Below are 13,651 nucleotides of genomic sequence, written 5' to 3' on the forward strand. Positions count from 1 at the left end.
TTTTAGTAGAGGAGTTCTGACTTCCCTCAGGTAACAGGACAGCGAGTTACCAATCCTGCTATAGACCTCCACGATATACCTCCTGTTCACCTTATCCTTCTATCGCACTACCACGCGTATGGAATCACCCTTCAATTCCCCATCCATAGGAAATCGATGCTAATATGCTTGTTATCTGGGCAAGCGACCATTTCGACCAGGAGGTTGAAAAATCTCTTACGAGAGATATACCCATTATCACAACGCCGCATGCCAAGGGCTGTCTCGAGTCAAAAGGCGAAGATTCCTTTACCCAGGTAGAGGCTTTGGATACGTACCAAAGTATCTTGGTGGAAATCAAGTCCGCAGAAAAGTCCAGCACAAAGGAACCGGCAATTAAGATAACGGCAATGCCAGGGAAGCATGTTCCTCCCGGCCTACTATCAACTGCCAATGACATTATACATGCTGTATGCGCACCTCTGATAAAGGATTGGCGTTTATTAAGAAAGAGAAGCTGAGAATGGCGGTGTAGGTTCCACCAACGAATGGATGGATGGTCGAACTAGGCCATACAACCAAATATCACCACGCGGAGGGGGACTTTGAAACTGGCTATCGGTGCAGTATCTCCCTGCAAAGGTCAGCATGGTATCATGGAATCCATGGCTGAATTTTATGCGATTAGAATTTATATCTCGGGTGACACCCTGATGTGTGACGAGCTCAAGAAGATCCCTCAAATCTATTCTGATCAGAAGATAGACTTGATGCTTATCCATCTTGGAGGCACCACATTACCCTCCACGCATATCCCATTGTTAATGGTGACAATGGATGCAGAGCAAGGAGTAGAGCTGATGAAATTGATTCGTCCGGATATCACAATTCCGATACATTACGAGTTAGCCTACCTCTCTAGGTATTTGGAAAGGTTTATATTCCTCACTGACAGGCCTCTAGTGACTATGATCTTTTTCTATCCCCGCTATCAGGCTTCCAGAAGGCGGTTGAGGAGGCTGGATTAAGTGACAAAGTTGTGTATTTGGACCGCAAGGACCAGTATAATTTCAAAACTACAAAGTAGGATAATTACCTTTTCGGGGGCTGGGGGAATACCTGCAAGTAAAAAACTCATATCGAAAATTGTCATGTAACAATTGTCAAAATGAAGAAATGTGAACATGAAATGAAATTTCTGGCCAATAATCAAGGCTAAGATATGTCAATCAAGTTAGTTATACATGATAAAAATACATTTGTTATACAATGGCCCTCAGGAGTCACAATTTAGCAAAGCAAAGACTACTGTTGGTTCCACCAAATCCAAAACTATTGGTTAGTGCCACTTGGACTTTCTTTTCTTGTGCGAAATTTGGCACATAATTGCAATTGAACTCTTCAGTCACGTTTTCGAGATTGATTGTAGGAGGTATGATGCCCTTCATCATTGTTAGACGCAGAAAAAAGAATAACAATTCAACTAAAAATGGGAGACTGTTGTGGCATACCTTATCAATAGCTAGGACGGTGAAAGCAGCCTCAATCGCACCTGCACCACCCAAAAGGTGTCCAATGGCCCCCTTCGTGCTGCTAACATTGATGTCGGATGACTTGGGCTTCCCTTCTGGGCCAAGGAATAGTGATTTAATTGCTGCATTTTCAGCAGCATCTCCGACAACTGTTGATGTGCCATGAGCATTGATATAATCTATCCTACTTGGAGGCAAATTTGCATTCTTCAACGCACGCCGCATCGCGGAGAAAGCTCCTTTTCCATCCTCATGCGGTGCTGTGATGTGGGATGCGTCGGCTGAGCACCCATACCCCTTTAGCTCTGCATATATATGAGCGTTTCGGGAATGAGCATGTTCCAGCTCCTGCAAAATCAGGCGGTCAGCTTCGCAAGGAAAAGAAAGATAGTATATGAGCGTAAAAAAGTAGTTACCTCAAGTATAACAACGGCAGCTCCCTCACCGACTACAAAGCCTTGCCTCTCCCTATCGAAAGGCCGAGATGCCTTCTCCGGGTTCTCATTAAAATCAGTAGCAAGACTTCGACATCGAGCAAAACCCCCAATGGCAAGGGGATGTATGCATGATTCAGCTCCGCCTGCAACCATTATATCTGCATCGCCGTGAGCAATAAAACGGGAAGCATCACCGATAGAATGGGCCCCAGTTGTACACGCCGTAGATACTGAGTGGTTGGGCCCCTACATAGCGTCAGCAAAGGATCATCAATGCCACAGACAAAAGTGGAAAGACTACTATGACGGGAAAAGACAAGGTACATACTGTGAAGCCATATTTCATGGATATATGCCCTGCCCCTAGATTTATAAGGAGCTTTGGGACAAAAAGTGGTGACACCTTTCGATAGCCCTAGATAGTATAGATATAAGTAGGAAGAACATATGCAGAGAGAGCCAAAGTATCCACTTACACCATTATTATATGTTATAGATGTGTTGAATACTTCGTCAAAGTTCCCGATTCCAGACCCCAAACACACACCCTATTAATGAGATATTAGCATCATGTCACAGAGTGCTTATAGGTTGATTATATACTACTAACCGTCATGTCCTTTGATTCCTCTGTTGTAGGCTTCCAGTTTGCATCCTCAAGTGCCTCATGAGTGGCAGCTAATGCATACTGGGCAAATAGGGCAGTTTTTCGTTGTTCCTGCTACATGCATTAAAGTCACATTCAAATCTCGAAGGAACAAAAAATGGGTCACTGGATGCATGGGAAGGGCCATACATCACGAGTTATCCATTCAGTAGCATCCCAGCAGCCGTCAGCCTTAGAGCCTCTGGGAACAACTGCTGCAATTTGACATGGCAGCTCAGCAAATCTTGGATCCCTATCTTTTATAGATACGACTCCACTATGCCCGGCTAGTAATCTTTTCCAAATATGTCGTATTCCTGTATGAAGACGATCAGTTATAATGGCCCATAAAATGAAGACAATGGAGGAAGCTCACCAACCCCCAGCGGAGTGACAGCACCCAAGCCAGTAACAACAACCCGGCGCATTCCACCCTATGTGCTAGACTAATCGTGGGCTAACGGGCTCCTTCCAAGTTAACACGTGTTGGTAAGGGATTTTATATATCGGGTCCTGGTCTGTCTTAAGTTCATTCACGCCAGTATTATCCTTGATATATGAAGCATGAAGTAAACATCATGCTCTGTCGAGCTCTGCCGGATACGCGGAATAATATTTATCCGTATAGCTAGGTTGAAGTATGAATGTACCAGCACACGGAGGGTGTGCACTGGTGTAGAGCAAAGAACCAAGTAGAAAGGTAAGGATATATGTAGTCTATAAAGACTGTACTGTAGTCTCTTGCATATGAAGGTAAGATGGTCGACGTTTTGAAGACTGGAAACGCTGGCCATCCATAAACACGTGACTAGTCACGTATTTCTGCTGGTCAAGCCCTGGGGTATTACATCGCACCAACAATGAAGAACTGGCACTGAATATTTTGAACATATGTGACAATTATTTGCTAAGTTTGCGTGCAATTCGAGGCCAGACAATTCGGCTGAATAATTTGTTGGCCACCATTCCTCACATACTGTTCAAATTCAAGTTTCCATCAAGAGACTTAAGATATGCAAATAACTTCTGGGTTTATGGTTGAAAGGAGCGGACAGGGATGGCACCAAGGCGTACTCCTCTGCTTCATTCATTTTGTAGTCCCAGTCTTCAGTGTCTCGCGAAGACGAGGTTTACACTTGGTGATGCCATATCTGTCGATCTGGTAGGTAGCTATGGAGCATATACAAGCGGGACTAAGGTATCAGGTGATGAACATACGCTTAATGTATAGCCGAAGCAGGCTATATTAAAACCAGAATGTCGTTAATACAGTGTCCCTCGCTTCCCATCCGATATTCCTCGCTTCATATCTTCCATTGGTCGTGGATGTTGCTTTGAGAGACAAGAAAAAAGTTCGCAACATGATGTCCATCGGATACAAAACTCTTGCTATAGTAGGAACATTCCTCAGTGCTCAAGTGATACATGCCCATAGTCACCACCATGGTGGCGGGGAGCAAACGACGTTAAGCCACAAGGAAGACTTGGACCGAAAATGGGCACCAGAACTAGTTAGTCCAACCCATTCAACCCGCAGTATACATCTATACTACAAAACGGACCATAACGAGATATCTCGTAATAACAATATGTTCAGTCTGCCTTTGCGAGCATGTCCACCTTCGGGGGTCTCAAACATGTTCCGTGTCTCACCACCCCAGATGAACTCTACGACATTGCCATAATCGGAGCCCCATTCGACACAGCGACATCATATAGGCCAGGGGCGCGGTTTGGGCCACGAGCCATTCGTGAAGCAAGTGCCCGTCAAGTAACCCAGCGTTCCTACAACGTACGGGCCGGAATCAATCCATATATGGACTGGGCCAAGGTTATAGATTGTGGAAATATCCCCATCACCCAGATGGATAATAAGATTGCGGAAAAGCAAATGCTTGAAGCCTTTACAGAGCTAGGCACGAGGAAGACTGCGTATCAGCAGAGACAGGATGACGGTACTACCGAAAAGACCAAAAGACAACCAAGGATATCTGACGGGAAACCTAAGCTTGTCACTCTGGGAGGAGATCATAGCATCATCCTGCCGGTATTGAGGGCCCTGAATCAGATATATAAAAAACCCATCACTGTTCTCCATTTCGACGCCCACCAGGATACCTGGGAATCTTCACGTTACGATGGCTACTGGAAACCAGAGGAAGCCGGTCTAAACCACGGAACTTGGCTCTACCACGCCACTCAAGAGGGGTTGATTTCAAACACAACCTCTGCCCATGCGGGATTACGTTCATACCTTGGCGGGGCTGATGATAGGGATTACTACACTGGGGTAGAGAAAGGGTTTATGCGCATCCATGCTGATGATATCGACGACATCGGTACCCAGGGGATAATCGATAAGATCTACTCCCGTATTGGTCTCGACCCTGATCAACCTGTTTATCTAAGTTTGGATATCGACGTTCTCGACCCCAGCATTGCGCCAGGCACAGGCACTCCCGAGTCAGGTGGCTGGACATCTAGGGAGCTAGCCAGGATCTTACGGGGGCTTGAGAAACTGAATATCGTTGGTGCCGATGTGGTCGAGGTCTCCCCTAGCTATGATGACCGCGGTGGAGGCACTGCCCTGGCGGCTGCACATGTGGTCAATGAACTGATAGCTAGTATGGTGAAACTTGGGGTTGAAGATCCAGACAAGGTTGGTGGTTGGTTCGGCAGGAAGGAGGGAGGGAGGTCTATCAAAGATGGTGTGATGGATCAATTTCAGGGAGTTTTTGGTCCAGCCGGGCTAGACAGGCTTCTCTAAGAGACCATTGAAAAGGCTTGCTGAAAGAGCGTGTATAGGGGAGGCAGGTGTGCACGGGTTGTTCCACATCACACTGAACAATCACTTTTTTCAGCTGATCCTTCATATCCCTGAAAGCTCAATTGACGGCTGTTGGCAGGCAAAATAGCATAGCACATATTTTTCAAATACTTTTTTTTTTCATTCAAGGCATCTGCGCATCATAAAATCTAAACGTCATAAAGTACGGGAATCGATGAGGGTGAGGAAAACAGCAAGGGAAGCAGGAGGAAGAAACACTTGTATTGGCCCAGCGAGTTCTGTCATCTTCAATTAAAAAGGGAGAATAGTAAAACAGATTAAGACCGGATGGGCGGGAGTGTCACCTTTCTTTGTCTGGAAATTCCCTCCCAGGCCAGTATGCATTCCGGGGATAAGCAAGGCGCGCAAAACCATAGGCGGAGAAATAATGGTGCAAATAAAAAACAAAAAACAGAAACAAAAATTCGTAAAGAGGATTCATCCGATTCAAATTGTCCTTAGCACGCCACCCAAAACCCCATTATGTGATGTATCTCTGCGTGTGAGGATGTTGAAAGAAAAACCCAGCTCCTGCGAGCCTAAAGGGAAGCATCGTGAGATACTAGATTGAAGCATCTATATGGCGATTGTCCATGTAAATACGCAGAGCCATCAACACCCAAGTCCACGAGATTGAGCCAATGTATCAAATCAAAGACAAATGGTATTTCACTTCTCGCTGTTGCTGGCGCTCTACAAGAGTAGACAGCGGCTGGATTTCTTCGGTGGACTGGGCTCTAAAGCAGCAACGATGGCCTAGAGAGAAACATGATATTTAGCAAGTGAGAAGAACGCGTCCGAGGATATGTTAACTCACCTCATCAAAGACATCCTTCAGCTTATATTGAGTCAAAGCAGAGCACTCAACATATTTCACAGCTCCGAGCTCCTTGGCCATGCGGTCACCGTCCTCCTTGCGGACTGGCTGCATTCTCTGCTTGCTTAACTTATCCCGGATGGTCTGGTCGTCTCTTAAATCTGTCTGGGTTCCAACAATGAGACATGGGACACCTGGGCAGTGATGGCGGACCTCAGGGAACCATTTTTCGCGTACGTTCTCAAAGGAGGCTGGAGAGGTGACTGAGAAGCAGACCAGGAACACATCAGTCTGGGGGTAGGAGAGTGGACGTAAACGGTCGTAATCCTCTTGTCCAGCAGTGTCAAAGAGTCCAAGAGTATATGGTTCATCTCCAATCCTATATAAGTGAGGTAAGTTAGTAGATGTAAACAAACAGCACACAACGCGACACTGGCAGAGAGATAAACGGCCAGACACGCGCAGAAAAGGCAGGCTTACATTACTGTCACGGCGTAGTTGTCAAAGACAGTCGGGACATATTCAGAAGGAAACTTATTGGTCGTGTATGAGATCAGCAGGCAGGTCTTTCCAACAGCACCATCACCGACGACAACGCATCTACAGAGAAGAATGTGTCAGTACAGATATAACTTCACGCGTGTGGAAGTATGACTTCATGAACATACTTGATAGTAGCAACAACCATGTTGAGCTATGTGCTGCTTCTTGTGAGATTAAAAGACAGATTGCGAGGAGCTGAAGACCTTCAAAGCAGCCTCAAGGCAACTTGCGGTGTGAAGGGCGAGGACACTTCGTCCGGAGCAGCGAGAGGAAGGCTGGTTGTTGAAAAAGGGGACAAGGGGCCGAGATCGTCGCGAGGGACAACGGGAATTGCACAACGGTCGCAAGCGAGAGAGGTTGCAAGGAGGCAGAGCTGGGGCCGACAGACGCGAGAATAAGTACAGGCGAGGAGCTGGTGAAGGAGGTGAGGGCGGAGGGCGAGATCGTGTGGTGAAGTGAAGTGAGGTGAGGTGAGGTGAGGTAATGATGTTGCGAAAAGGTCGGATTTTCCGCAAGTGCTGCTAAACTGGAGCTGGGCCAGTCAACAACCTCAAACGGTGCCCCTCTCAACTATCTCCAAGTCAGTCTAGCTCGCATCAAAATAAGGCTTCTCCCCCAGGCCGGCCCTTTAGGTAATTAAGTGATGCGCCAGAGAAGTCGGGGGTGGCCAGGAGAAGCACGACCAACCAAACGCCGCACTGAACGGGCTGCTTACCAGGCCTGAGACGACTCGGCGACAGAGATGTTACTATGCACTGGATGGGAGGCAGCTTAGCGCCGGCAGACGACAGAGCACGGCAGAGAACGCTGTTACGAGAGGAGGAGGAAGAAGAAGAAGATGATGATGATGATGATGACGAAGAAGACGAAGAAGACGAAGAAGAGAAGACGAGTCCTGAGGCGACGGCGATGACGGTCGAAACTTTGAGAGCGGCTGTTCAACTCCTGGATGAGCTGCAAGGAGAGCGTCGTTAAGCTTAAGAGTGACAGGCTGCAGACGGCGCCACGGGAAAAAGCAAGCCTGGGAGTATCAGACAATAACTACGGACTCCGTCGCCTTTATTGCATGATATATCGTTTTGCGGCTGTCGGTTGAAGGCTCTGGGTCCGGGTTTTGGTCACCTATGATTCAACCCAGGAGGACTTTACGGGTACAAGCTCGCCCATGATACTATACGGTCTACACCATGTACCTGTCCGGTATCCGCTCTCCCTCGATTGGCAACGGCCTTTGACGGGGACGGTCAGGCATCATCGATGAGAAGCATGACGAGAAAGACGACAAGAAGCATGATGAGAGGACGGGGACAGCGCGGAATATAACGCTGCCGGCTCATATGTGATAGAACATGCGTTCCACAGCCACCCCTAGAACCGCTTCACTTTTCTCACCTCTCGCCTTGCCTCCTTTTTGCTATATTATTCAGTTTATTTCGTGCTACGTTATCTGCACAAGACCAAGACCTGTATGCATCCACAGTCCGTCGTCGAGCATTAGGCGAAGCCGCCTCAGCTGAAGAAGCGAGAAGCGAGGTATCAGAACGACGGGTAAGACCCTTTCCGCTTGCTTCCCCCCAGACAGAAGGGGTCATAATAGATTGGGCAAAAGTTACGCAGCTAGCGGCTGGAACATGTTTCTCTTACTGGAGAAAAACATGGGACCGCGGCCGGGGTAAGGATGGACAACCATGTCTGCTACCCATGAAGCTGTTGGCCTGACCATGCGTGTACGGACAATATCCCAGCTCGTTGGTTTGCTGCCTCTCTGCGCCGGAATGATTTTTCCCTTGCCCAACGGCGTCGGGATCTCATATGTACACCGTATATCACAGTCACATATGTACCATGGAGAGCGTTGGTTCTATTTATAGGCAATGCTACGTGGTTGATTCAGATCCCGGCGTACTTTTTTCATCTCCGGCCGATGACTGACTATGTAGGCGATACTTCCTGATCTCCCAACATATCCAACATTCTTGATATGTTAGATATCCAATCTAGACTCAACGCCCTCTATCCAGGTCGGACACACGAGCCAGCTTAAGATCCCCAACCAATAAGGTGATCCCTGTATCTCGTGCAGCCTTTAGATTGGGCTCTCCGACATTTGGATCGTCCGCATCCCCCGCAGCGAGTTTTCACGCCGGCTTGGAATTCGGCGAATGCGACTGAGTGCCGAGTGGTCGTATTTCTTATTTCGTACCTCGCTCTTCGTAAAGACAGCAGCGTACGGACTACGACGAAGGATGGAATATGCTGTAAATATCTGGATGTGATGCTGGATGTGGGGGTGAGAAGGAGTCTGCGGGGTCCAGGACTTGTGCCAGATCTATGAGTATTTAAACACTCAACGTCCACGTCTTGATCTATATCGTTTGCTCCGTACATCTTACCTACGACCTTCCTGCGCCAGTATTCAACCAGAAGCTTAAGTTACGTGAGTAGACATGTCGAGCTGGGCGTTCAAGAACACAGAGCAAAAAGTTCCCTCGTCTGAGGAACTGGAGACAAGCTTCACCATCAAAGCCTATCCATCAACAGATATCTGGTCCAAACCCCCGGCGACTCACCGTTTCAATGCGCCCATCCTCCACAAGACCATGCCGCTGGCTTCTTTCCAGCGAGCTCGCGTTCACGTCTCGGCAAAGTGGACGACACTCTACGACCAGGGAGGGCTAATCCTTGTCGTTAACCGTATGGACGGAGGTAACGCTGACGAAGGACGGAAATGGATCAAAACTGGAATCGAGTTCGTGGATGGCGTACCACGGTGCAGCACGGTTGCGAGAGATCGATGGGCGGACTGGAGTCTGGTGCCGGTTCCTGCTGCTGATGAGGGCGTTGCTGGTAGTAAGGAGGAGGTTGGGGTCACGATCGAGATGGAGCGGCGAGTAAAGGACCAGACTCTGCGGGTGTATATGATCAGAGACGACGGTGAGAGGGTGCCGATGAGAGAGGTGACCTGGATGTTTGAGGACGAAGAGAAGCTGGAGTGCTGGGTGGGAGTGTATGTCTGTAGGCCATCGGCATAAACCTCACTGGGAGACCTGGCCGTGTCCTTCTCGCAGCTCGACGTCTGATCTATCTTGAACTCCTCTTCCTTCCTTTATCCATGGATATTTCTTTCTTCTCCTGCTTCTTCTTGTTTTATATCTTTCCTGCTTCTTTTCACTGTTTACCTAATCACGGAACCAACCGGGTCCGCGCTATCAGATCCGGTCGGAGCCGATGATTTCCCCTTTCGGTTAAAGCGTGCGTGCATGCCAAGCCTTACCGGTGGAGGAGACTATTCCTTAAATAGAATAACGGGGCAGGTATAACCAATAAAAGGCCGTTATAACAATGACATAATCATGGGGTCTGTTCGCTCGCGGCCTAATCTTATCATATCAGATCATCTTTCGGGCGGCGGAGGCAACCCGCATTCATCCCAGCAAAGGGCGACGGGCGAAGGGCGCTGGACACTGCTTTTCAAACCAGATATCAAGGTAGATACCCTCCATACGGGGTAGAAGGCGCTTCATTTTGGAGCTACACCCGTCAGCCACGAAGTCTTCGCTCTGAAAAGTGAAAAGTTATCTGCTTGTCGAGCCTGCAGGTGATTTGCGGAGACGCCTGCAAGCCTCATCTGACCAATTTTTTAGCCTCGTACCTGTCACTCCATCCAGTACTTTCAGCTCCCTGGCGCCCGGGTCGTATTGCTGTCCCTGACTGCAGAAATGAAACAAAACCCGCCCTTCGCCTCTGCTTAAGAACTCGCCCTCAATCCCGTTCTGAGTCACCTTGACCGTTGCCTCGTTGCCTGCAGCCTGCCTCTGACCGTTGGAGCTGTTCACAGAGAGAACTGCTTAGATACAGATACATGGGCGGCGCGTATCCCTTCGAACCGAACGATAGTTACCTCTCCCCACGAACGAGTTAGCAGGCACGGTCGGATGTGTTCGAACAACCCTCTCGGTACCTGGATGATCGCTCCCACCGTATACTCCCCCTTCGCTATACACCCTCTCGCCCGCCTAGTCTCCGGTGACTATGGGCCAAATCCAAACCAGATCAGTTCCGTCATATGGTAGCTGTGAGCCGGACGATAGGATGGATGATACCGCAGAGGCAGACAGGCTACTACAGGACACGGATGATGCGGAGGGAACGGATGAACAGCTACATATCAGCCCATACCCATCCTCGTCAGGTAGTGAGGTTCAAGAAGGTGTCCGCAAGATTGAAGCTATCAGCAAAACATGGACGGAGAAGTCTCTTATAATAGCATACCTTGGGTAAGTGTGGCTACTTCGTGGGAGGCCCGATCTAGGAGAAGTTCTTTAGCTGACGTATCTCAGTATCTTCTTGATGGCGTTCTGTACCTCGCTTGAAGGTCAGACCGTGTCGTCTCTAGCAGCCTATGCTACAAGTTCGTTTAGCAAACACTCCCTCATTTCAACTGTTCTGGTTATTCAAGGCGTGGTTAATGGTGAGCTCACCTGGTCAATTCCCTACCCTGCCCAACCGAAAGCCTGAGTTCTAACAAAGAGATGCCATTTAGCCGTCATAAAACCGCCCATGGCCAAATTTGCCGATGTCTTTGGTCGCTTTGAGGCCTTTTGCATCAGTGTCTTCATTTACGTTCTTGGATACATACAGATGGCAGCTTCACAAAATGTTGAGACCTATGCTTCTGCGCAGATTTTCTACTCTGCTGGGTCCACTGGGTTACAAATACTTCAACAGGTATTCATTGCTGATAGTAGCAACTTGCTAAATCGAGCATTGTTTGCCAGTCTCCCAGACCTGCCTTTCCTGGTCACTGTTTGGGTCGGACCTATGATTGCATCTGTGGTATTGAAACAGTTGACATGGAGATGGGGTTATGGCATGTGGGCCATACTACTGCCAGCTGCCTTCCTGCCCCTGTCACTATCGCTATACATCAATCAGAGGAAAGCGCAGAAATTGCATTTGCTGAAGCCGAAGCCATGGAAAGGCAAGGGGATGAAAAAATTGCTTCGCAGTGCATGGTTTGAGCTAGATATATTTGGCTTGATCCTATTATCCGCTGCTGTGACATTGATACTTGTCCCACTTACACTGGCTGCTCATGCAAAGGATACCTGGCAGAACGGGGGTATCATTGCTATGATTGCTATCGGGGGTGTCTGCTTAATAGCATATCCATTCTGGGAGACGTCAAAGCGATTCGCACCATACCCATTGCTATCATTAACTCTTCTCCGCCAAAGGACAGCGCTTGCTGGCTGTGCGCTGGCTTTCTTCTACTTTAGTAAGATTCTTGCTTCTCCGTTCAATTTCCTTCTGCTAACACCTTGAAAAAGTGGCCTTTTATTGCTCTGTTCAGCCATACTTCTACTCTTATCTGCAGGTGGTTCAGGGTCAATCGGTCGCGACAGCTGGACGAGTAACTCAGACGTTCTCCTTTATGTCCACAGTTGCAGCCGTGATTGTCTCATTTATAATTAAATATCTAAAAAGATACAGACCGTTTGTTACCTTTGGATGCGTCGTATACATCCTTGGGTTGGCCTTGATGCTTCTCACCCACACGTCAGGCAAAGGCATATTGCAAATAGTCGTTGTCCAATCCTTGGTTGGCGTTGGAGGCGGTCTCCTCAACGTCCCCGTACAGCTCGGCGTTCAAGCCTCAGCAAGTCATCAACAAGTAGCGGCCGCTACCGCTATGTTCTTAACTTCCCTTGAAATGGGCGGTGCTGTGGGATCAGCTATATCCGGTGCAATTTGGACGAGCTATTTGCCAAAGAGACTACTGAAATATTTACCCGAGGAAACGAAAGGAGAGGCCGGTGAGATCTTTGGAAAGTTGACTAAAGCCCTATCATACCCGATGGGTTCGCCGACAAGAGACGCAATCATTCGTTCCTACGAAGAGACTATGAAAACTCTCTTGATTCTTGCTATTTGTGTTTGCATACCCTTGATCCCATTGAGCTTACTTATGAAGAATTATGAGCTCGACAAGGTACTTACCACTCGCTTTACTTTTCTCTCTTAGTCCTTTCAGACCAGCTTTATTTGCTAACTTCTTTTCTGATTATAGATAGATCAAAGAGTGAAGGGTAAAGTCGTTGGACATATCAGCGATGATCGCGATGATATACCTCCAGCAACCCCACAAATCCATACACTTCCTTATACCAGCCCGACGAAACGCAGCTCTCAACACCATCTTAGCTCCTGAAGAGCAACTGCTATATTTCTATTTTATTCCAGCAACCTCGGAGCGGATTTCGAATTCTGTGTACATAAAATATCATTGGTTTGACTGCTGTTAACCCTGGGTCAGCTGAACCCTGGTAGCCCATCATCAGGTCTACTGTCGGCCTTTGAACGAATTGAAGAGGAAAGGACATAACATTTACGATTCTAACGATACCACGTTTCTACACGAGCAACTCGGAGCGAGCAACATAGCACGGGACACGTGCTTTACCCCATTTGGCGTTTATATTATCTCTCTGTGTTCCATTTGGGCCATTTCTCGGTGTTTTAAAAAAACATTTTGCAAATCATTGAAATCACGAATAGACATGTGTATATAGATCAAACTAGGGATATGCGGGATGTAATATTTAACGCACCCTTTTATTGCCAATACCTTGTGGTTGTCTCAGTTCTTATTTACTTCAATTAAACTGAATTAAAACCCCTAAATAATGAGTAGATGATGCTGAGATTGAGGGAAGAGGCCCCATTATATATCCACACAAATTAGCACCTAAAAATACAGTCTTCGAGCATCAGATCAGTTAAGCTAGTAACACAAAATCCCGCTCGAAATGCCAGCTGGCCCACTCCTACTCTATTGTTAAATCTTCTCAAAACGAATAGGTTGGTTAG

At 47.7% G+C, this 13,651-nt stretch overlaps 4 protein-coding genes across 4 annotated transcripts; 2 read left to right on the forward strand and 2 right to left on the reverse strand.

The window, feature by feature from the left end:
* Positions 1-1,262: 1,262 nt before the first annotated feature.
* On the reverse strand, positions 1,263-3,022 carry GIQ15_02332 (beta-ketoacyl synthase; the record flags this gene model as incomplete). Its single annotated transcript, XM_033549749.1, has 8 exons — positions 1,263-1,421; positions 1,491-1,859; positions 1,928-2,194; positions 2,277-2,363; positions 2,425-2,496; positions 2,559-2,669; positions 2,745-2,809; positions 2,971-3,022. 8 exons carry the CDS (start codon positions 3,020-3,022, stop codon positions 1,263-1,265), a joined length of 1,182 nt encoding a protein of 393 aa, XP_033406910.1.
* A 933-nt stretch (positions 3,023-3,955) lies between these two features.
* GIQ15_02333 (agmatine ureohydrolase) lies at positions 3,956-5,361 on the forward strand (the record flags this gene model as incomplete). Its single annotated transcript, XM_033549750.1, has 2 exons — positions 3,956-4,105; positions 4,192-5,361. The coding sequence occupies 2 exons, from the start codon at positions 3,956-3,958 to the stop codon at positions 5,359-5,361; spliced, it is 1,320 nt and encodes a 439-aa protein (XP_033406911.1).
* A 753-nt stretch (positions 5,362-6,114) lies between these two features.
* GIQ15_02334 (cell division control protein 42) lies at positions 6,115-6,926 on the reverse strand (the record flags this gene model as incomplete). The annotated part of the gene is made up of 4 exons (XM_033549751.1): positions 6,115-6,177; positions 6,239-6,617; positions 6,719-6,838; positions 6,907-6,926. 4 exons carry the CDS (start codon positions 6,924-6,926, stop codon positions 6,115-6,117), a joined length of 582 nt encoding a protein of 193 aa, XP_033406912.1.
* A 2,302-nt stretch (positions 6,927-9,228) lies between these two features.
* On the forward strand, positions 9,229-11,299 carry GIQ15_02335 (uncharacterized protein; the record flags this gene model as incomplete). The annotated part of the gene is made up of 3 exons (XM_033549752.1): positions 9,229-9,788; positions 10,873-11,058; positions 11,122-11,299. 3 exons carry the CDS (start codon positions 9,229-9,231, stop codon positions 11,297-11,299), a joined length of 924 nt encoding a protein of 307 aa, XP_033406913.1.
* Between the last annotated feature and the right edge of the window lie 2,352 nt (positions 11,300-13,651).

The sequence above is a fragment of the Arthroderma uncinatum genome (genome assembly GCF_011692745.1).
Source record: "Arthroderma uncinatum strain CBS 119779 chromosome Unknown scaffold2, whole genome shotgun sequence".
NCBI lineage: Eukaryota > Fungi > Ascomycota > Eurotiomycetes > Onygenales > Arthrodermataceae > Arthroderma > Arthroderma uncinatum.